The sequence below is a fragment of the Trichomonas vaginalis genome, chromosome V, assembly GCF_026262505.1.
Source record: "Trichomonas vaginalis G3 chromosome V, whole genome shotgun sequence".
In the NCBI taxonomy this organism is placed as follows: Eukaryota; Parabasalia; order Trichomonadida; family Trichomonadidae; genus Trichomonas; species Trichomonas vaginalis.
The window spans coordinates 13,201,857-13,225,913 of record NC_067207.1 but is presented as its reverse complement, the minus strand read 5'-3'; the positions used below and the strand labels follow the sequence as shown (position 1 = coordinate 13,225,913).

Below are 24,057 nucleotides of genomic sequence, written 5' to 3'. Positions count from 1 at the left end.
CACCAAATCTATTGAATGATTAAGTTTAGATAAGATCTATAGGAGATATATGCCATACTGATACGAGATCCATGTTCCGAACAGAAAAATGTTCATTAATGTTTCAAATTAACGATCCAGGCATTACCATGAACTTGTTTATGATTTGATATCCAAGTTTATATACAACCTTTGCATTAATGCACAAACAAAGGTGAAGAGATCAAAAATATAAAAGATCTTATCATTCTTTGCAATCGGCTATCTTCTTAGTAAATTTATTCAAAACATGGACCACATATCATTTGCCCCATAGATATTGAGTTCAAATGTAGCTTTTGCAAAAAATTTGATCAAAATTTCATTGTTACTGGCAGCAATAATCAAAGACAAAAGCATACAATCATCGTTATAATTCAATTTTAAAAATATACTTTTATTAATATTTATGGATGAAGATTATAAAGAATTAGACTTTTCTATTGATCTTCCAAAATCAAGTTTAATACTGAAAATGGAAGAAAAGAAAAAAGATAATGGAAATTCTGAGCGAAGCAAGCTTAGTTTTGATAAATTTAAAGAGACAATTGAAGAAATTTCGAATTTAAATACAAATCCACTTAATTTAGAATATAGACGAATGATGCTCACTAGGATCCAACTAATTGGTAGTAGTTTTCCTGAGATCAATGAGGAAATTTTGATTTATCTTGAAAACTCTGATTTTTTAGAAATAGTATTGTATTTTATAGACAATTACGAACTCACTAAAGAAGTGGAAGATAAAGATGATGATTTTGGAATACTCGCTGCATCTTGCATTTTCGTTATTTATAAATGTCTAATGTCAAGCGATCAACTATCAACAAAGATTATGAATTTAGGCTACTTTGACATAATCGAAAAAGCTATATATCAAGTTCCATTACATTTAAAAATTTATCTGCTTGAATGCACAAATTACATGTATAAAAAGGAGGAACTAAACGGGGAACAGATACAAGGAGAAAAATTATTACCAGTTATGAAGCTTTGCTTGATTTCTGAAGATATTGAATTGAGTATTACTACAGCTTCACTTCTCAGTAATATGTGCAGACATTTTACTAAATTTTCTGATGAATGCCAAGAGTTACTTTTCAATCTGATTGCTATTTGCTTTTCAAGAGAAGATAACAGTTTACTTATATTTGTAGGCGATGCATTAAGCCGCATTTTACATTTAATAATAGGGCATCCAATTCGACCAATTATTGATATGAGTTTAGACTTTGCTTGGAGAGCAATTCAAATTGAAAATGAAGATATTCAACTTTATGCACTTAAATGTGCAACAGAACTTCTGCTACACAAAGAAATCGAAAACATATTCAGAATTATTAGTATTGAAGATGCTGCATCATTTTTAAATTCATTTACAGAAATTTTGGTTAAACAATCCATCGCATTCTTCTTTTGTTTAATGGATGAATATTCAGATCTTATTGACGATGTAATAACATCAACAGTTCCTTCGAGAATTTTATCTTTAATGGAATTTGCTCCTTGTAAGGTGAAAGACTTAGCTTTTAGATATTTCTTCTGTCCAATATATAGAAAACCAAGTTTGAGACTTGATTCACTTATAAATGTGCAATATTTGGAAAGATTCTTCGAAATGATACCAAATTGTCATGGAACTTCCGTTTATATTGATTGCTTAGAGACACTAATTCAATATCCCATGTTTATTGAAATAATAAACCAAATTGACGGCGTTGATACTCTCGAAGAGGTTTATGACAAAATTGACGGCGATGAAGCTGATAGATTGAATCTTTTGCTCGATAAAATTGCAGAACTGCAAAAAGATGATTGATTTATATTAATAAATTGTTTGTATTTTATTTTTTTAATCATTCATTAATTTTTCATATCCTATTTACTAATACTGCTTAAGATATTTAATATTCATATGACCAATTGCCAATGATATATGATAAAAAATTTGGTTATAAATATTTTAAACAACAACCTATTGATTTCATAATGTTTTTATATAGACATTCAGTAATTAATAGTTATACTATGTTTTCATCATTTTTTATTATGGAGTCATCAGAACCAGGGATATTTCGTTCATGGTCTACTCCCCATATTGGTTCCGTTCCTTTAGTATCACCGACTATGCTATCTAATATATCATATTACGTTGGATTATTTGAGTTTGCTCAAGGTTCTTCACCAAGAATTGTTTGGGATAACGATGCCAAGTTGATACAGAATAGAGATTTATTCTTATTATATATTGTTAATACACCAACAGACTTTCCAAGTGAAACTTACATTCCGAAACCTACAATAATAAAATCTGTTTACAATGATTTATTCTATATAGCAATTTACATGCAAATAAATGATGTAGAGGCAAGAGGTTTTACACGACCATTTGTTTTAGTAGTTGCACATCCAATTAAAAAGCTTATTACACACCTTTATGAAACAAAAATGGAAACTCTTGAAAATTATGCGGATAAATTACAGAAATCAGCTGCAGAGACATTTCCTCATGATATTCAGAAATATACTGTTTCAATTCGAAATACAATCGAAAAACATCCAGAAAGTAAAGAACTTTTGCAATCAAAGGTTAACGAACTTGAATCAATGATGAAACTGATGAAAATTACACCAGAAAAAGATATAGAACCATATGACGCAGATCCAGAATATTTCTTACACATCAAAAACGACCTTAGACCAATCAAAAAGCTTACGCATTTCAATGAGATCAAATCAGACTTACTGAAATTCATATCAAATCTACCAAATGACGTAATTCAGAGCAGATCATTAACACAATTACGAAAAGAGACTTATACAATGATCGAATCAGTTTATCTCAGGGATAGTCCAACATTAATTAACATATTTAAGAACAAAACAATCATGGATTGCTTGTTTACGTTATATTCAGGTCATACTCTCTTTATTTTAGCGAATGACACTAATGAAGCACAGGCCATTGCATCCAGAATAGCTGTTTTGACCCCATTTGGCCAACCATTTCCTGTTGTTGGCTCAACAGAAAGATCAGATATCGCGCAAATTGTAATTTGCATGTCTTTCGATCCAGAAAAATACCAGAACTACTCATTAATGGACCTGGATAACCAAGCAGAATTTACAGGCATAAAATGTCCTCAAGACTCAATTCTAATGAAGGAATTACCAAAAAACACCGATCATTCTTCAACTTCCCTCGTGTCACTTTTTTCAATTGAATTGAAAAAGATCGGAATGCGCTTTTTATGCAAGATGATGGAGCTTTCTAGGAGAGCATCCCAACCTGAAGAAAGAGTCGCCCAACAAATGCGAAGCATCGGATTTTCATCCGCTGATGAACCAATTCTGAAGAACTGGACAGCTATTGCCCAGCAAATCATATCTTCTATACCATAAAATTGTTTTGTATTTATTATTTACACTATATTTCTTTATTTTTCACAAAATTATCCAAAAAGCTATTAATTGCTTAAAATTAGTAGGTAACATATTCATAGAAATTTAAGTTATACTAAAAGGACTTGAGTATTCAAACAACAAAGGCAAATTTAAAAATCATTTTCTGTTTCTTTTTCCTAATTTTGATTAATAGTAGTTATTTAAATATAATTCAAGGATCTCACAATATTTTTTCATATAGTTTCTTTGAACCCTATGCCGATTCTTTGAAAACAAAATTTCGATAATTTGAGATGACAAAAGGTGACAAAAATTTTATTATGGATCTTGGTGCAACAAAAACTAATGTTCCCACTTTCGAAACAGATGTCACATTAGTACGTAAGATCAAAAATTCGCTTGGTGTCATTCAAGATAACAAATTATTACTATTTGCACCATTTTCATTAAACAGAGCATTCACAGGTATCCACTACACAATATTTAAACATGATTGCAAGATTATGGATGTGACGTTCATTCTTGCTAATGACATGTTTTCGGAAAATCCCTATTACGAAAATTCAATTGGATATCCTACATCAACAATGATTTTATTTTATGATGCCGCTCTTAATTTTTATATCCTTGATGCGACCAAGCAAATTATCCAGTGCCAATTCAAAATTTCTGATAATGATCGCGTAATTTCATTTTGTGGCTCTTCTGTGAAGCCAAATGAGTTTATTGTATTAACACCAACTGATATTTGCATATATAATGTTGATTCAGAGATTGCAGACCAAATTTTTTCAACTCCATTTAGAGCAAGAAGAATTATACCATTTGGACCATACTATACACTTCTTTCGAACGATGAAGTTACAGTATTTGATGGAGTTAACCTGAAAAAGTACTTCCAAGGTGATGAAATCGAAAGTTTCGTAATTTCAGATGATGATATTATTATTTCGAGAAATGACCCATCACATGGAACAACACAAAGTAACATATTCGAGAAGATCAGCAATGGAACTGTTAAAAGTGCAATTGGACTCAAAAAAGTTTATGATAATCTTTGGGATGCAGCAAATGGATGGATTGTCACAATGGTAAGGACAGGAAGCCTTGCCATTGGAAACATTAACTATCCAAAGGCCAGAGCTCTTATTAAAACAGAAACTCAGATTGAATTACCAAAATGGCTCTTTGCTGGCATCATTAAGCACGACAATGCACTTGGAGTAGTCGTCATAGGCTCAAACAAACTCGAAACTTACCAAGTTCCACTTGATTCTTTGAATAAGCTTATTGAATAACTTGTTTATATTTTTTACCTTTTGATGTCTTATAGATAATAAATATATTATGTTTTTATTATGACTAATCTTCTATTTCTTAATTTTTTAAATTAAAATTTTAATTATTTTGAGATTTGAACGAATTATACTATTTGTACCACTTTACTTTCCAATATAAATAACAAACTATAAATATATTAAGATAATGAAAATATTAAGATATATGTAGATAGTCGCTATTTATACAAACAAATAAAAAACAAATAATACTAATTAACAAAAAAATTCTTAATTCACAAATCCACGTTGTGAATGAGCAGAATGTGGTTGTTGCATACTATATGTTCCTACCTTGGGACCACTTCCGAATCTCTTATTGTACTCATTTTCTCTTGAAACAATCAAAGATTTAATTTGCATAAATTCTTGAAGTTGAGATTTGAGGAATGCAGTTGTATTGACAAGTTTCTTTTCAAGCATTTCAATCTTTTCAACATCACACTCTCTAGGTTTCGTTATATCGAAGTTTGCATTTAATTTCTGGACTTCTTCTTCCAAAACTTGGATTTTTTCATCAAGGAAATCACTCAAACCAGTTAAATTACATTGTAATTTATGGACTTCTTTTTGGAAGTTCTTTTCTGCTTTCTCTAAGTCTTTCTCATTCTGTGACTTAGTACTTGAGATAATGATTTCATTGGTATTCTTATCATTAGCAATCTTCGATTTAAGCTGCTTAATCTTGATCCTTGTCGAATCAATTTCATTGTCATTTTTAATGTGAATTTTCTCCAAATTCTGGGATAATTCAAGAGAAGTTGTTTTATCATCATGTTTTGACTTTTCTATTATATCTTCTAGATATTCTTGCTTTTTCAAGAAGATTTACTGAATTCTCATTTTCTGATTTAATTTCTTGGTTCAATTTCTCAATTTTTGTTGAAATATCAACATTTAATTTCGAAATCGAATCTTTCATTTCTTGAATTTCTTGTGTTTTATTGTTATTCGCAGTCTTTATCATATTCTCAAGTATTTCATCAACATTTTCTAATTCATTCTTAAGAGAATCTACTTGAGTTTGATGCAAAGGATTTTCTAATTCTGTTTGATATAATTTTGATACTCTTTCTGATTCTGAATTTAACAAATTAAGGATATCACGAAGTTTCTTTTCATCATTCTCTCTTGATTCAATGACACCATCTATTTGACTCTGCAAAGTATGTTTCAACTGATCTCTGCCTCTTGTTGAAGGTCCTTCTCCAATATTTTGATGTCTTCTTTCTTCATCTTCAATTTGCTTTTTCCAGGAATTCAAAATTGTTTCTCTTTCTTTATCTATTGAGAGTTTCTGACCATTCAACTCGTTTTGCAATGTTTCTACAGTTGCATTTAACAATGCAAATTCTCCATTGCCTGTTCCTGGAGTTTTAATTGAATGAAGATTATTTTGTTCAGTTGTAAATTGTTCTTTTAATGCAACAATCTCAGGATCATCTTGGACAGGTGGAAAATCATTCTGAAATCGTTGTTTTATCTGGTTTATCGCAACAATATATTTATTTGTCATCAAATCTTGGAGATTCTTTTCTTCTTCTTGGATTTTCTGCATTAAATCATCAACTTTCTTATCAGATTTCGACTTTACATTGTTGTAGGCATCATCATAGTCCCTGGAAAGAGATTCTTCGTTTAATTTGTTTTGAAGTTTCTGTTTTTCGATGGCATCTGATGCTTGGGCATCAAATTCATTGATCTTCTTGGTCTTTTCTATCATTGCCTTTTCTTTTTCTTGAAGAATTTGATTCAATTGTTTTCGATTTTCGTTTTCTTGTTGATTTCCTCCTCTCCTCAGAGCATTTAATTGATCTCTAAATGAATTTTCTTCTGTTTTATATGCTGATGCCTGATTTTCAACAATTGAATTTAATTCACTCTCTTTCTTTGTCCGTTCAGCTTTATTTGCGCTTCTAAGTGCTGTTAATTCTTTCTTAGCCTTTTGTTTTTCTGATTTGAATGGTTTAGAAACAACTTCAATTTGAGATTTTGCGTAATTTTCTTTTTGAGTTAGTTGGTTTTCTTCTTCTACATATTTTTCTTTAAGAGCATTCAGTTCTTGCTTGTTTTGTTCTCTTAATTGAGCAAGTTCTTTAGACAGTTCTCCAGATTCTTCTAAAATCTTATTTTTCTTCTCTAAAAAGTCTGCATTTTCCTTTTCTAATAGTTCTGTGATTTCACTCTTTAATTTCTGATATGAAAATTTCAATTCTGCTTGTGTAAGTTCTAATTTCTTTTGTTTATCTGATAATTCTTGAGATAGTTTTGCCAAAAGAGCTTGCAAGTCATCGCGAGCCTTTTGCAATGTCTTGGGATCAATATTTGATGAAGAATTTTTAGCAATTTTCATGATATCTTTGAATTTCTCTCTTGACTGATAAATCCACATTCTATGAGCATTGACAACGTAATTATAGTCTTCATGCACTGTTTTATATACTTCTGACATCTGTTTGAGTGTATTTTTATGCTTTGTTAAATTATCAATTTCTTTCTTTGAAAGTTTTGGCATCGGCTTTGAATTTTTGATTGTATCAATATCACTTTGGTGTTTCTGACGCATTTCATCAAACTTTTTACGTGATTCTATAACAAATTGGTTTTCTTTTTCATCTGCATTTTTAATGAATTCTTCAATCTCTTTATTACACACAGATTTCATGTCTTTACACTTAGTAGATAGTTCTTTTTGTACTTGATCTGCATTTTTCGTGTAATTATCGACTAATTCTTTTGTTTTTGAAATTAAAGGTTGAGAAATCGCATTGATTTGAGTCATTAGATTATCAAGTTCTGATAATATTTTTTCTGCACCGTTTTGAATGTTTGCTGTTTTTTCTGAGATCTGAGTTTTAAATTTTTCGATATTTTGCTCATATTTAGATTTGTACTTCGAATCTATTTCATCTTGCTTATCACACTTTGGTTTGATATCGCTTTCTATCTTTTTTTCATAATCTTCAGACAATTTTGCAAATTTTTCGTCAAATATCTTACCTAGAGCGGATTTTTGGAATCTTCTATCTTCAATTTGTGTTTTAAAAACAGTAATAACACGCTGTAGCTGTGCAATCTTTTTACATGTGTTGAAACGCGTTGTTTTTGAAATTTCCATTGAAGATAAAAAATAAAAATACTAACGTGCGCATTTTCAAACTTCTCATCTATATTTCTGATTGCAAATTCTAATTGGATTCTACATAGTTTTAATATTTTTTCTGTCAAATAGTATCATTTTCATATGAGATATCCTTGGGCGGATCCAATCTTTTTGTTCTAATGTGATCTAATCACAACAGACATTTAAAATCATGTAACAATTTGATACTTACTCTATTTTTCTAGAACTTTGACTTATATTTCATAATCAAAATTTCAACTGATGCCTAACAATTTCATTTTAGAATTACATTGTATTGATCCAAACGAAGATGTTCAAACACTTCAAACATTTAGATAAAAAATGATAAAAATATTTAATCGAAAAAAATAAAAAAATAATGATAGAATCAGAGCCAGAAGTGGACTTCTCCAACCTCATCACCACAGACAATGCAGTGTGAGTCTTTGTCATAGGCGATTGAAGTTAATCTGAAACCCTTCAACAATCCATCATCAACAGTGCTGCTGAACTCCTCTTTTCCTGTCGAAAGATCAAAAAGATGAACTTTGCAGATTCCATTTCCTTTGGATGTGCAAACAAGATACTCTTGATTTGAATCAACGCAAAGAGGAGCGAGGGAAAGTCTTCTTTCGGATGAAACTGTTAAGGCTTTATCTCCATTGAAGGTGTATCCAAGGAAAACTCCTGATTTAAATACGAAAAAGAGCTTTCTGTTATAGAGGAAGAGAAACTCTGATGTTGATGCATCTTCTGTATCAGGGATGATCCTTGTTTCTCTTGTTGCAATGTTGTAGCAGTTGATTGGATTTCCATTTTGTTTGAAAAGGATGTTTTCTCCACTGCGTTCGATGAATTGAAGGTCTGCTTGGGGAATTAATGGTAAACATAAGTCACCTTGGCATATTCCGGTGGTAACGTCATAGAATATGAGATCAAATTTGAAAATTGAAAGGAGTTTAATGGACATGAAGGAATTTGGAGTCATCTTGATATCCATAACGTCATTAGAGGATACTGAGAACATCTCTGAATAGTCATACAAGGAGAAAATTCGATAATTCTTTCCTGGACCGAAATAAAGTACTGCTCTGCCATTTGTATTGTCCAGTTCTACAAATCCTGGGTAAACAATTGGATCTGTAGTGAACAAAAGCCTTCTCTCGTAAATTTTTCCTTCGATCAGATCTCTAGTGGAAATTGCATAGCCACGCATTCCACTGAACTTATCTTTCTTAAAGGTGGAGATAAATATGACATCTGACCTCTTAAAATTGAAGAAAACTGATCGAACAAGTTCTCCATGTGAATTGTTAATGTAAGCAATGAACTCGTTGGACCAGTTCTTGTAAACAGCACATAGTCCATTATGTGCTCGTATAAGAATTACTTCATTAGCGAAGATTATATCATCGACTGGAAATCGATTAGATATTAGTATCTCCATAGGTGATTCCAGCTTTCCAATATGATTCCAGAGGTTGTCTGAGTGCACAACTTGCTGAGGAAAGCTACAATTTGTATCAGGGAACCAGACAAAAGAAGAAAACAAAAGACGGTTTCCTTTTTCGCGCTGATATTTTGTTTTTTGCGGTGGCTTGGGATGTCTTGAGTTATTCCCGTTCTTTGCAGGGATTGAGCTGATCCTAGGGGACAGGCATCGAATACCTAGAGAAGTCATTCAGTTTATAATTTAGGTTTGGATCATAATCCATAATGAGTCAACCTCCTACGATAGCCTCTGAAAAGCAGAACATGCAATCGTAAATGTTGCATTATATCCATTGACCAAGTAATATACTCAGTTAATGGATTTAAATTTTGAAAATTTAATATTCAATGATGGAAATTACTGTGTGATTCAAAATAATTGGCATGTGAAATTTTAGTCATGATTCTCTAAATGAGAACGATAAGGTCATATTCAATAGAAGATATAAAGTTTTCCAAAAAATTATCCAAGATTGAACTGATATAATATAATATTTTAATTACAATAAAGATAAAAATCAGATCAGCATCATTCTTAATCGAAATAAAGATCAACTCCGGAAATTATTGTTTTTTGTTGAGAATATTGCTTATTTCTGTATGTGGACCAATATTTTATTAAATAGTTAAGCTTTATGCAACATTGGTCAAATGAAATACATATGACGAGGAGGAATTGCATTAATTAAGTAATATTACTTCTTATTGTTTGAATCATTGCTCTTTTCTCCTGGTGTACTAACAGTGATATCTTTACATATTATTTCAAGTGCATATGCTTTGAGAATTATGAAAAAAAGTTGTCGATTTTATAAGGATGAAAATTAAAAATTTTTAATTCATGAAAAGATGTCTAAACCATTATATTCATATCTAGTTCATTTCTTTCTGCTGGATCACTACCTTCATTACTTTCATTCTTCTTCTTTTTCACTACGAAGAAAACAGCTACTGCAATGATTGCTATTACAACAAGTACTGCTACAACAATTACTGCTGGAACCCACTTTTTACTCTTTGGGTCTTGATCTCCATCTGTCTGATCATCTTTATCATCAGTCTGGTTGTATTCGGTAATATTTGGCGGTTGCATTTTTTCAAGATGTTCTTCTGGCCATTCCCTTGGAACATAATCTTTTGGAGGATCTACTACAGTCATTGTTACTTGACTGAGATGCAAATACTTGCATCCGCCAAATTTATTTGATATGATGAAATGTGTATCAGAATATATAGGAGTTGGATTTTTAAGAGGTACTTCTTTATAAGCATTATCTGTGTAATCCTTTGCATATTGATATACAAGAGTATAATCAATCTCAATATCTCTGACGTATCCATAATAACCTGCTAAAGGATTTGATGGATTTGGCTCCACACACTTACAAAGCATTGACGTTGTGTAATTTGCCTGCGATAAAATATAATAAGGATTATCACGCGCTACATAGAACAAAATCATTTTCCCAACACCTTGATCAAATCTTGCACTTGTTCCAGTTGGAGATTGAGGATCAGAAACACTTCTTCTCAAGCCTTGGTTGAGATAATTCATCATGAAATCAGGGAAAATGAATTTATCTCCCTTTGCATATCCATATCTAACTTTGGAATCATGAGTTGTTGTATCAGCTGCCTTTTGGAATGTAGGAGCACCTGTAATTGTTTCGTATGGAGTAACAACAAAACGATGATTAACATTATATGTATTTGAAGGTGTGACATAATCACCAACAATAGAAACTCTTATTTTCTTGGATGTTCTGTTCATATGGATAACAACTGATTCGAAATAGTTTGGACATTTGATCTCAACTCCCTTTTTGGTTGCTGGATCCATAATGATAACTTTGTCTGCTTTATCTAATGTTCCACCACAATGATCAAATTCCATGTTATTCATCAGCTGATGAGATTTCCATTCCTTATTTCCAATCTTGTAACCAATAAATGTTGGATCACTGAAGTTCAAAGTGATCATAAACAATGGACGCATTTCAGCTCCAGCAGACATTCTGGCATAATTAATATCAATGTTCAATCCAGTGCTTGTAGCCGTGTACGTCTTTGTTGTTGTGGCAACATTATCTTCGGTAAGTTTATATGTTGTTGATGTGGATGTTTTAGATTGGAGTTTGTAATCCAATAATAAAACTTGATTGTAAATATATTTTGTTTCCGTGAAATAATGGAAGTAAATACCTTCTTCAGGATTCAAGAATTCCATATTCTTCTTCTTCAAAGAAATAATTTTTCCGCCATTAACAGATTGTCCCGCGGAAACAGCTGTTATATCAGAATTCTTAATTATATCTGCATCAACACCATAAGCGTATTGATTGAGTAAATACCTCAATTCTAATTCCCATCTGATTCTATATGTCATTGCACAAACACCTTGAGATGTTTCATTCCTGACATATGGTCCAGGACATCTTCCTAAGATTGTTCTTACAGCATTAACGAGTTTATCATTTCCTTCAATCATTACTTTTCCATTAACAAGTGTTGGCGTTTTTGTCCTTTGAGAATTTCTAATATATTGGACATAGAGAGATGCCAATTGACCCATTTTTGCATTAAAATTAAATCTTGGATCAATATCTTTATCGTCTTCGCTTGCTTTAATTGCCATGTCCCAAATCCTTTTCATGTGATCAGCGTATTCTTCTGGAATGAAATTAGGTATTTCAGCATGATAAGTTCCCATCCAATTATTTGCATAATCATTCATCATTAATGATTTTGTTTCATTGAGAATTTGTTTAACATAAGGAGCAGCACTTGGACCATAAAAACCATACAAAAATTCATCTTCAATATAATCAGGATTTGCATTAGGATTCCATAATAATTTTGTGGTCATGTATCCTCTGTATTCTTCCATATCATTGTGATATCTATTGTAATGAGTATTATTTAATACATGAAACCAGTTTGAATCTTCTGAATAAAATCCAGTGAAATTATACTTTGCATATGTTTTAATATTAGGAGCAATAACATGGTAATTAGGATGGAATCCCATGATGTGATTAAAGTTTGTTGTGTAATCCCAAACATAAAACTTATCAGCAACTTCTTGCCACTCTTTAATATCTGTGAAATAGTCATTGTTGATGGGAGATTCAATTGGATGTCCATAATCAATGTCGATTGCAGCAAACCTGATAATTACGTTCTTATGAGCTTTGATGTTCTTTGGAGCTTTGCGAGTAAAGTCCCATGCGAATGTTCTTATCAGAACTTTAGGATGTGTCTTTTCAAGAGCTGTTGCAATTTTGTTAATGAACTCAAGGTTGACTCCAGAATATCTGTCACCGTATTTTTTCATTCTATCCATACAATCTTTGCAAAGACAGTGATCACCTGTATCAAACTGACTTACATCAATTAAGTACACTTCTCCATTGTTGAGATCGGCTTCAATTCGTTTCATGAAAATCTGAAATGTTAATGGATGCGATAAGCAAGGGGCAGCATCGGATCTTCTTCCATCCGCAAGCAATGCAAAACGTTCTGGATACTTACTCTTTGGATATTCGTCCGATGTCATAAGCATCTTAAATGATTCAGACCCATAATATTCAGTTGTGGGTCCTCCATGAATCCGAGCACGACAGTTTGGCGTGTTCATTCTAGATCTTGCGCAATAATAAATATTTTGCTCAAAATCTGTATTATAAAATTCACGATGGATGAATGATGAGCTTGAAATGATATTTACATCTTCAGGGACCTTTAATATGCCTGGTTTTGGGTAAACATACATCCAGCTTGCATAATAACGAACACCACCAAATTTTTCTAATAATTCATATGTACCTGATGAGATTCCTCTTCTATTTCCTACTATAGCTAAATTACCATTTGAAAAACGGATTTCGAAGAAATCAATTTCCGGATCAGCAAAATTTGATGATGGTTGAGGAGATAATTTTGTTGGGCCAATTAAAATCAAGTTTTTGGTCTCTGAACTAGCATCAGTAATAACTTCAAGTTTAGCTCCCGTAAGTTTTTCGATTTCATCTCTTAATTCTTGAGCTATCATTTTTTGAGAATATAGATATGAAGCACTTTTCTCGTCTGGATACATTATCCTGTATTCAGATTTTCCATTCTCTGCCATGATAATGTCTTTTGAGAGAATATACTGGAAAAGAAAGGCAAAAAACATTGTGAAAAACAATTTGAATAAAAACAGTGAAAATTAGATTTCTTCCTTTGAAGATCAATATAATATGTTTATTGTATCAGAATAAAGTTTCAGATCCAATTCTGAAACAATCAAAATTTGTGAAGCAATGATTCAGTTGATTCAATGCATTTTTCTTGTCCATCAATGTATTATATTTTTCCGTAATTTCCACAAAAAAACCGTTGCGAAGAATAGTCACTTTTCCGAAATATCCATTTATCCTCCAACAATGATGGTTGAAATCAAATTTTAAAAGAGAATTTAATTTTAATGTCTTTTCTGAAATAATTCACATTTCTAATAAATATTGGATCGAGAAATCTGAATATTACATGTCAAGACTACATGTTCAATATGCACTTATCAATACCAACAAAATTTAAGAGGTGCTGAGATAATCCTTTACATTTTTCAAATTTTGAAATTCATTTTAATATAAACTCTCCAACTACTAACATTTGCTTAAGAATAAGAATCTCATTTCTTATTTCATAGTTTAAGTTGAATCACTCTCAATATTTCGATTGAATACGAATGGTTTTTCATAATAATCTATAAAAACAACGAAAAACATTAATCCAAATGATATATTTTCCAATTATATTCAATATCCAACCATTTTTTATAATGTTATATTTAATTCAGTAGTAAAGAATGAGTAATTTCCCAGATGGTGGCGGTGGAATATATAGTGATGACTATACATCATTGAAATCTACCACAACAAATGCAGAAACGGTCATTATTAATTCTAAAACTAGGATTATCAAAGGTTCTCAAAGCGTATATGCATTTCAACCATGTAAAAATACACTTTTATCATTTAGTTTCGGTTCCAGTCCTTCTCTTGAGATAATTGAAGATTATAGTTTTAGCCAATGTATCAAACTTCAGAGTATCGATCTTTCATTATGCACAAAACTAATCAAAATTGGCAGTTATGCATTTTCTAGATGTTCATCATGTATATCCATCAAACTCCCAAATTCAGTAACGAATCTTGGTCAAAACGTATTTGAATTAAACAAAATACAAAGATTTGATTTACCTTCAGCAATAACATCCCTTCCATATATGTGTTTTTTTAGTTGTTCTTCGCTGACAGAGATAAATATTCCGCAAGATAGTAGTTTAACAAATATCGAAAAATGGTTTATCAGAAAAACTTCTATTACAAGCTTCCGAATTCCAACCAGAGTCGACACATTAAGTGATGGCATTTTTGAAGATTCAAAACTGGAAACTGTTATGGTTAGCAAAGACAATCCAAATTATGAAGTCACAAACAATTTATTGATAGATAAAAGAACAAAATATTGCATTTGTTGTCCACCAAAAACAACAGGAAATGTTGTAGTACCTCAAGGTGTTGTGGTCATTTCTTCATCTTCATTTAGATCTTGCACAATAGATAGTGCTCAATTACCATCAACTTTAAATTCTATTTGGGGATATGCTTTTGCAGAATCTTCAATTACATCTATAGATATTCCTGATGCTGTAATAGGAATAGGAGTTTCTGCATTCAATGGATGTAAAAGATTAAGCTCAGTGAAATTTCCTGCATCATTAAACTTTATTGATCAAAATGCATTTTATGGAACTAATTTAAGTCATTTGGAATTCCCATCAGGTTTGAAAACATTAAATTCTGGATGTTTCATGAATTGTCCTAACTTAAAAGAAGTAGAACTTCCTGAAGGTATAGCGAAGTTAAACGGGCAAGTTTTCGATAGTGGTGTGATTATCCACTTTAATCCTAAATCAAATTTCTATATTGATGATCAATTTTTAATACTTGACAAACAAAATACAACTGTCAGCCAGTATATTGGTTCGAATAGCGATGTTAGTATTAGGTTCTTATCATCTATTTCTACAATTAATACTAATGCATTCAAAGGAAATAATAACATCAAATCATTTATCTTCCCACCAGATTCTGCACTAAGTACTATTAATATAGGAGCATTTAGTGGATGCAGTAGCGCTACTTTCGAGAATCTTCCAACAAAGATATCTTTTATTGGTAATAGTGCGTTCTTAGATTGTATTAGATTGAAGAGTCTTGTTTTTACGTCATCACTTAAAAATCTATCATCTAACAGTTTCTATAATTGCAGTTCGCTGAAAGAAGTACATATTGAAGACTCGTCTATTACTTCACTTCCTTCATCATGCTTTAGTCTATGCAAATCTATTACATCAATTATCATTCCTAATACCGCGACATCAATTGATTCATCATGTTTTTTAGGTTGCACATCTCTTACAACTGTCCAGTTTGGAGCATCTTTAAAGTCTATCGAACAAAGCAGTTTCCAAAGCTGCAACATAAGTACACTTGATTTACTTTCCTGCAAGTCTTTAGTAAATATCAGTGACTATGCATTCGCATATAACAAATATCTTTCTTTAATTATTCTTCCAGAAAACATCGAGCGCTTTGGCGCTTACTCATTCACTATGACTTCATTAACTAATATGACAATACCATCACATCTTGTAAGTCTTGGTCCATACTCATTCAGTGAATGCGGAAATCTTGACAGTCTTACAATACCATCGAATAGTGAATTAGACACAAACAATATTGGTATTGGATCATTCAAAAACTGTTTCAGAATCAGGAGCATTCAATGCGATAGTTCACGCTTCAGTGTTTTTAATGGAGCACTGTTTAATAAAGCTCAGACATCTCTCATCTTGTTCCCTCCTGCTTCGGCAACTGTTTTCTTTTCCCTCCCACCTACAACACGTACAATCAATGAAGGAGCATTCATGTCTTGTCTCAACCTTATTTCAATATTCATTCCAAGTGACAGCCTCACACTAATCTCAAATAATGCATTTGAAGGATGCTCATCACTTTCATGGATCAATATACCAATATGCGTTTCAAACATTGGCAAGGATGTTTTCTTAGGATGTAATAGTCTTAATTGCGGTCTGGAAATTGAAAACAAAAACAAAGATTTTCGGAAAAATCTTGTAAAAATTTCTAAGTTGAACTCACATTGTTTAAGCAAGTGCTCAAGCGTTTATTCATGCAAATGCAATGAGGCTCATATGAATATTAATTTAATACAACCATTTATTGTAATGCTAATTTAAAATATTAATAATTTTTGATCTTTGAATTTTTTTTATTAAAACTATATCTACATTTAAGTTAAAATAAAATAAGTGAAAGGAGAAAAAGAAATTGGAAAATTGTTGAAATATTGATTAGCACAACTGAATTGAGAACATGGACGAAGTGATGATTTAGGAAGACCACTAGAAACAAGAAGTTCGATGAATGGTTGTGTCTTGTTCTGGAAAAGAACACCACAGCGAAGACTGTCGCAGTGAATGAATGCATCTGAACCAATGGAAACAACACTGGATGGGATGCTGATATGTTCAAGACGAATGCATGATTCGAATGAACGACGACCTATAATACGAACACTGTTCTCAACAAAGACAACAAGCTCGATGTAACGGCTGTTGATGAATGCACCTTCACTGACAGTAACAAGACGACTGTCGAAGCTGATGTACCTGTCCTTGCAACCGGGAGCGTGGATGTAGACTTGACTGAAACCGACGTCGTAGATAGTGCTGTTAACACAAACAAACTTAGAACTTCGGAAATCACTGATGTATGACAACGAAGTGCATCCGGCGAAAAGACCAAATCCGATCTCTTCAAGACGAGACGATGATGAGATATCAACACGCTCAAGATTTAAACAGTTACTGAAACACTGAATTGAAAGTTTAGTAACACTATCTGGAATACTTATATAAGATATTGATGTTCCACTGAAACACTCATTACCTATGATTGCTATATTTGTTGGAATAATGATCTCTTCAATATTTCTACAATCTTTGAGAAACAAAGATGGAAGAGTATCAAATGATGCAATACTATTTTCGAAAGTGAGAACATTAAGACTACAATTCATGAAACATCCAGAACCAAAACTTTTGATTTTGTCATTAACATTGAACATCGAAAGAGAAGAACAGTCTGAAAAGACATTCTTCCTGAAATAGATGTTGCATGTGCAATCATGTAAGTCGATGCTTGAAAGTGATGTGCAGCCAGAGAAACAGAAATCGTTGAAATAAAGTGCAGTCGTTGTTGATGAGAAAGTAATTCTCGAGATTGACTGTGCTAAGTAGAAACAATATTGTCCTATTTTCTCAAGATATGGAGAGAAAGAAATTGCTGAATTTATCTTTGTCTTTGAAAATGCATATTCTCCAATTTGTTTCAACTTAGGGAAACTTGGGATAGAAGTCAGATTCATACACAAATTAAAAGCTTGATCTTCTATAACCTCTAGTTCAGATATTCCGTCACATAAGATGGATGCCAACTGAAATTTAGATATAAAGGCACGTTGCTTGATTGTCTTTACAGTACTTGGTATTGTGATAGTTTTAACATCAGGATTTAAGCACAATGAAATGTATGTTTTATTTTTAGAAATAATAAGCTTTTGATCATCTAATTCAACAGATGCATTTTCATGAAAGGTTATATTTGCATTTGAAGGAAATGCATCTCCTCCAATATTTGAAATGTTTTCTGGGAGAATTATAGTAATCATGTCTTTGCAATCCAAAAATGCATCGTTGCCAATTGAATTAACTTTATTTGGTATTTCTATTCTTGTTAAGCCTGAAGATCCAAAACATCCAATTGGAATTTCGGTAATATCAGGTGGTAAAGCTATCTCTTTTAAATTCTCGGTACTAAAGAAGGCATATGGTCCTATCGAAGTGAGAGATTGTGGTAATGTAATTGAAGTGAATGTAGCATGTATAAAAACACCGTTTGCAATTGTCTGAACTCTTGGATCAATTATATACGATGTCGATGAATTAGCTGCATAAGCAACAATTTTCAAATAATCCTTAGTATATACAGCACAATCATCATCTACAAAATATTGATTGTTCTTATGAACTTTTATCTTCCTCATTGTTACAACACTATTACAAAATGCACCATTTATATAATTAACTGATTCAGGAATAGTGAATTCTAAAAAACTTGCTCTAATAAATAAATTGTTATACAGAGCTTGTAATTTTGATCCCTCAGTAAATGTTATTGATGAAAGAGTCTTAATATCTCCAAATGCATTTTGTTCAATACTAGTAACAGTTGATGGAATGTTAAGAGATGATATGTTAATGAATGCAAACGCCATCGATGCAATGGTTTGTAGGCCTTCGGGTAATAGTAAATCTTGTACTGATGTGCAACCATAAAATGATTGATAATCTATAGTTTGTAATTTTGTGCATAACGATAAATCGACTCTAATGAGCTTCGTGCATTGAAAGAAAGAATATGATCTAATATTTGTAAGTTGAGGATTTGTTTCAAAAGAGAAAGATCGTAATGTCTCTCTTGAATAATAAAATGCGTAATCTGTATCTGATGCACCATATATCTCTGTACAACGCGAAGATATGATAAGGTCTGGATCCTCCAGATTAACATCCTTAAGAACTGCACCGGGCTCATGATAATATCTATCAGGGATTAATTTCATATATTATTTATCATTTTTATTATAGAACAGGCTATTTGAAGACTGTATAACAAGATCTGAACCAAATTAAACTCAATAATATTCCAAATCACGATTTAAAATATAATTCAGATGTTATTAAAATTTTGAAATTGTATTCAATTTTTGAATGTTTTCTGATTAGAAAAATGTCAAAAGATTAAAAACTTCGAATGCCGAATGAAAAGCGAGATTTCACATTATCATTGACAATACAGTTGAAGATCACCAGTGACATGATGATCTTGCCAATTGATATCAATATTTCAACAAACAATTTTTGCATTTAATTTATTGAGGCGTGAGAGTTATTTTGATTTGCTTTGATTCACCAGCAGCAACAGACATCTTTATCAATATTCTTTGGGTTCCTTCATTAGATTCTTCATAATTATTGGGAGGCTTATTGTTTGCAAATGAAATTCTGCAATCAGACGGACTTTTAACATTTAATACACAAGTCTTCTCTCCGATTGTTAGAGTCACTGTTTTAGAATCGGTTAACGTAATATTGGCATATGTTGTCATTGTCCAAACTATGTTCACACTTGTTTTGCCACCTACAATATTATCAGTAATTTCCAAGTATTTTTCATTTACCAAAATAACATCTCTTATCACAGACTTGAGCTTCCCGAAGAAGTTATCTGTGAAATCTATCTGACCTCCTAATTTATTATCATCAGAATCATAGATAACAGTAATGTTTGATCTTGCATCAACATTATGTTTTTCTCCTTCAATAGTTAGAGTATTATGAGCGATTGGTCCAATTCTATGCACATTCCATCTAGTAGAATTTTGTTTAAAGTTCCATAAATCAATTCCTGCAGAACTTAGTTTGGCATACTCTGATTGGCCTAAATCAGAAGCCCATCTCACACCCAGAGCATCAAATACAAATGATCCTGCATCCATATGAGCATGTGGATCCATTGCACATCCGCCTTTAAAACCAAAAGACATTCCATTGTATCTGTCCCAGCGGGTTCTAACTAGTATAACAGGAGTCGTACACTTTGTATAAAATAATTTCTTCTCAGGAGGCTTAATGTTTTCCAATTTTAGTTTGGATCCATATATTAAAATTAAAGGCATGAAATCACTGCCTGATGTTTGTTTCCATTCCGTCATCGAATAATAATCATAGAATATATAGGATGGATCTTTGTAATAATAAGCAAACCAAAATAAAATCGGGATAATTCCACCTTTTTGGCCTGTATCATAATAATTAAAATTAAGACCACTAGTTCCGACCATATATTGAATAGATTTTCCTGACTCCGCGAAACCATGCCATTCAGCCATCTTGTATGTATGACCAAAGAACCGATCTAGCGCAGCAAACATCATGCCTGCATAAGTTGCGCCATAAATCCAATAGAAATATCCCTCTGGATGGTTTCCATCAGGTGAGAACTGGTTCATTGAATTCTTTAGATTATTTATCAATCTGTTTATTATGAAATCAGAAATGTTTTTATCTGTATCTCGTATGGCGATTGCTGCAAGGGTCAAACCAGAATTGCATACTTGATTCCAATTATTGGTCATTTTTAAGAAAGAATTTGTTGATTCATTTATTGAAGGGTAAATTGCATTTTTAATAATGCACTGACGTATTGATTCGCGTTGGGCTTTTGTTAGATTATTATAAAGCCAATCATATCCAATGGAAACAGCAGTCACCATTTCGGCAACATCTAAAAAATGGGCAGGATGCCAATTATCAAATGAACACACTGAGTTAATCTCGGCAAATGCCTTGTCAAAGTATTTTTTCTCATTAGTTAATCTAAATAAAGTTGAACAGTAAAAAATTCTGTGTACAGCTTCTCTCGAAACTTCTAGAAGGGTTGTTCCTCTTATGTTATAAGTTAATACACTTGTATTAAGTATTTTATCAGTGCTTTTTACCAAAGCGTTGAATGAATTATTTAAGATATTATTTGAAAGAATAGCTTTCATTATTTTTGCTTCATCACCATTCGCTATGAATAACATTGGCCTTTTGTATTTATTTTTGATGATATTATAAATGATTGAATAAATTACTAATACAATACAAATAATTAATATTGTTATGGCAGAAATACTAGCAACTATTTGCATTCTTTTTTGCTTTCTATCCATAGCTGCATGGTTTTGATCATTTTCATCCGGTGCATCGATGGAGATAAATGTTTCGGAAGTCAAAATCAGATAAAAAAAATTTGAGAGTACATTAAAAAATTTCATTAACTAGTTAGATAGCTTATTTATGATTATTCAATTCAACCCAAAGCTAATTGCAAAATTTTTCAATTCTATACAATTAATGATGCTATTGAAATATTGACTACAACAATTCATATTATTAAACTCAAACAATTCGAAATAATAAACAAAATTAAAATTTTATTTACATTAGTATAAAAACAGTGAATAAAGAGAATGAAATAGAGAAAGTGTTGCAATTACGAACAGCACAACTGAAAACGGAACATAGACGAAGTGATGATTTAGGAAGACCACTAGAAACAAGAAGTTCGATGAATGGTTGTGTCTTGTTCTGGAAAAGAACACCACAGCGAAGACTGTCGCAGTGAATGAATGCATCTGAACCAATGGAAACAACACTGGATGGGATGCTGATATGTTCAAGACGAATGCATGATTCGAATGAACGACGACCTATAATACGAACACTGTTCTCAACAAAGACAACAAGCTCGATGTAACGGCTGTTGATGAATGCACCTTCACTGACAGTAACAAGACGACTGTCGAAGCTGATGTACCTGTCCTTGCAACCGGGAGCGTGGATGTAGACTTGACTGAAACCGACGTCGTAGATAGTGCTGTTAACACAAACAAACTTAGAACTGCGAAAATCACTGATGTATGACAATGATGTGCAACCTTCAAAGATAGAACCCATGATAGTAGTGAGGCCTGATGTTGAAGAGATGTCAACATGATCAAGTTGTGAACATCCACTGAAACACTGTGTTGAAAGTGTTGTAACACTGTCTGGAATACTTATATAAGATATAGATGTTTCACTGAAACATTCATTACCTATGATTTCGATATTCGTTGGAATGATAATCTCTTCGATGTTTGTACATCCTTTGAGGAACATAGAAGGAAGTGTGTCAAATGAAGTATAACTGTTAGCAAAGTTGATTGTTTCAAGTCCACTGTTCATAAAGCAGCATGAGTCAAAACTTTTGATTTTGTCATTAACATTGAACATCGAAAGAGAAGAACAGTCTGAAAAGACATTCTTCCTGAAATAGATGTTGCATGTGCAATCATGTAAGTCGATGCTTGAAAGTGATGTGCAGCCAGAGAAACAGAAATCGTTGAAATAAAGTGCAGTCGTTGTTGATGAGAAAGTAATTCTCGAGATTGACTGTGCTAAGTAGAAACAATATTGTCCTATTTTCTCAAGATATGGAGAGAAAGAAATTGCTGAATTTATCTTTGTCTTTGAAAATGCATATTCTCCAATTTGTTTCAACTTAGGGAAACTTGGGATAGAAGTCAATTGCTCACATAAATAAAATGCATAGTTCTCTATAACTTCGACTTCTGATGTTCCATCACATATAACAGTTGTTAATTGTTTTGCTGACATAAACGCGCGTTGTTTTATTGTCTTAACCGAACTTGGAATTGTTATTGATATTGCAGATGAATTTAAACACATTGAAATATATGTCTTATCTTTAGATATAATAAGCATTTGATCATCAAGTTGTACTGATGATGCTTCAGGAAAAACGATTTTAATGTTTTTATTCGAAGGAAAAGCACCACCGCCTATATATTCTAAGCCTTCAGGTAAAACAATAGTTGTCAAACTATTGCATGATGCGAAGGCAAGGGATTCAATTGATGTAACATTATCAGGAATAGTGATAGATGTTAATCCTGAATTAAAGAACCATGCTTCTGGAATTTCTGTTATATTTGGTGGTAAATTTATTTCTTTAAGATTTATTGTTTCATAAAATGCATAAGATTGAATAACTGTAACAGAAGGAGGAATAGTAATAGAAGAAAGTCTAGCTCTCATGAATGTTGCGTTGCCTATTATCTGAACTTTTGAGTTAATCACATAAGATGTTGTAGAATTGGCTGCAAAAGCAACAATTTTTGAAAAATTCTTTGTGTAAACAGCATTTCCATCACTTTCAAAATATTGGTTGTTCTGATGGACTTTTATCTTCTTCATTGTTATCACAGCGTTAATGAACATTCCATTGATAGAATTAACTGATTCTGGAACTGTAAACTCAAGCAAACTCGTCTTATAAAATGCATTTTTTGTGAGTTCAAGAAGTTGCGATCCTTCGTTAAAAGTTATTGATAAGAGAGTTGAAATATCACCAAATGCTGACTCACCAATGGTTTTTACTGAAGATGGAATAGTAAGCGTTGAAATTTGAATTCCCAAAAATGCAACACTTAATATTTCTTGCAATCCATCTGGTAATAATAGTGACTTTACGGATTTACATTGATAGAAAGCTCTAGTGCTTATGGTTTGCAACAGTGAACATTTCGATAAATCAATTTTTGTTAAACTTGCGCAAGAATAAAAGGCATTGGAGCCAATCTTGGTAAGTTGAGGATTTTCTTGAAAAGTAAATGATTGTAAGGTGTTCTTTGAATATAAAAATGCGGAATCGTAAATTTCGGTACAAGAACTTGAAATAATAAGATCAGGATCAGACATTTTAACATCTTTGAGCACAGCTCCTGGGTCATGATAGTATGCATCAGGAATTAACGTCATTTATAAAAAAATCATTATTGAAATCTAATAAAATAAATAATCAATTTTGAATTGATGCTTTGAATAGCATTTAAAGGTTTTCAAATTCAATTCATTTTATAAATGAGAGAAGATTA

The 24,057-nt window shown here is 32.0% G+C and overlaps 10 protein-coding genes and 1 pseudogene across 11 annotated transcripts; 4 read left to right on the top strand and 7 right to left on the bottom strand.

Annotated features, from left to right (window-relative positions):
* Window positions 1-442: 442 nt before the first annotated feature.
* Window positions 443-1,894, top strand: TVAGG3_0328320 (armadillo (ARM) repeat-containing protein family; the record flags this gene model as incomplete). The annotated part of the gene is made up of 1 exon (XM_001307850.2): window positions 824-1,837. The coding sequence occupies one exon, from the start codon at window positions 824-826 to the stop codon at window positions 1,835-1,837; it is 1,014 nt and encodes a 337-aa protein (XP_001307851.2).
* Window positions 1,895-2,012: 118 nt separating this feature from the next.
* TVAGG3_0328310 (vesicle coat protein involved in Golgi to plasma membrane transport family) lies at window positions 2,013-3,420 on the top strand (the record flags this gene model as incomplete). The annotated part of the gene is made up of 1 exon (XM_001307851.2): window positions 2,068-3,420. One exon carries the CDS (start codon window positions 2,068-2,070, stop codon window positions 3,418-3,420), a length of 1,353 nt encoding a protein of 450 aa, XP_001307852.2.
* Window positions 3,421-3,592: 172 nt separating this feature from the next.
* TVAGG3_0328300 (uncharacterized protein) lies at window positions 3,593-4,769 on the top strand (the record flags this gene model as incomplete). Its single annotated transcript, XM_001307852.2, has 1 exon — window positions 3,744-4,721. One exon carries the CDS (start codon window positions 3,744-3,746, stop codon window positions 4,719-4,721), a length of 978 nt encoding a protein of 325 aa, XP_001307853.2.
* Window positions 4,770-4,991: 222 nt separating this feature from the next.
* Window positions 4,992-6,318, bottom strand: TVAGG3_0328290 (annotated as a pseudogene). Its single transcript has one exon. A coding segment is annotated over exon 1 (1,327 nt).
* Window positions 6,319-6,414: 96 nt separating this feature from the next.
* TVAGG3_0328280 (TAG-278-related family) lies at window positions 6,415-7,878 on the bottom strand (the record flags this gene model as incomplete). The annotated part of the gene is made up of 1 exon (XM_001307854.2): window positions 6,415-7,878. A coding segment is annotated over one exon (1,464 nt), but the record flags the coding sequence as incomplete, so codon positions are not given.
* Window positions 7,879-8,031: 153 nt separating this feature from the next.
* Window positions 8,032-9,565, bottom strand: TVAGG3_0328270 (uncharacterized protein; the record flags this gene model as incomplete). Its single annotated transcript, XM_001307855.2, has 1 exon — window positions 8,273-9,565. The coding sequence occupies one exon, from the start codon at window positions 9,563-9,565 to the stop codon at window positions 8,273-8,275; it is 1,293 nt and encodes a 430-aa protein (XP_001307856.2).
* Window positions 9,566-10,193: 628 nt separating this feature from the next.
* On the bottom strand, window positions 10,194-13,576 carry TVAGG3_0328260 (coagulation factor 5/8 C-terminal domain-containing protein family; the record flags this gene model as incomplete). Its single annotated transcript, XM_001307856.1, has 1 exon — window positions 10,229-13,426. The coding sequence occupies one exon, from the start codon at window positions 13,424-13,426 to the stop codon at window positions 10,229-10,231; it is 3,198 nt and encodes a 1,065-aa protein (XP_001307857.1).
* Window positions 13,577-14,208: 632 nt separating this feature from the next.
* On the top strand, window positions 14,209-16,687 carry TVAGG3_0328250 (regulation of response to stimulus; the record flags this gene model as incomplete). The annotated part of the gene is made up of 1 exon (XM_001307857.2): window positions 14,228-16,687. The coding sequence occupies one exon, from the start codon at window positions 14,228-14,230 to the stop codon at window positions 16,685-16,687; it is 2,460 nt and encodes an 819-aa protein (XP_001307858.1).
* A 53-nt stretch (window positions 16,688-16,740) lies between these two features.
* TVAGG3_0328240 (uncharacterized protein) lies at window positions 16,741-19,134 on the bottom strand (the record flags this gene model as incomplete). Its single annotated transcript, XM_001307858.1, has 1 exon — window positions 16,741-19,134. The coding sequence occupies one exon, from the start codon at window positions 19,132-19,134 to the stop codon at window positions 16,741-16,743; it is 2,394 nt and encodes a 797-aa protein (XP_001307859.1).
* A 309-nt stretch (window positions 19,135-19,443) lies between these two features.
* On the bottom strand, window positions 19,444-21,123 carry TVAGG3_0328230 (chondroitin AC/alginate lyase family protein family; the record flags this gene model as incomplete). The annotated part of the gene is made up of 1 exon (XM_001307859.1): window positions 19,444-21,123. One exon carries the CDS (start codon window positions 21,121-21,123, stop codon window positions 19,444-19,446), a length of 1,680 nt encoding a protein of 559 aa, XP_001307860.1.
* A 325-nt stretch (window positions 21,124-21,448) lies between these two features.
* TVAGG3_0328220 (regulation of response to stimulus) lies at window positions 21,449-23,945 on the bottom strand (the record flags this gene model as incomplete). The annotated part of the gene is made up of 1 exon (XM_001307860.1): window positions 21,557-23,941. The coding sequence occupies one exon, from the start codon at window positions 23,939-23,941 to the stop codon at window positions 21,557-21,559; it is 2,385 nt and encodes a 794-aa protein (XP_001307861.1).
* Between the last annotated feature and the right edge of the window lie 112 nt (window positions 23,946-24,057).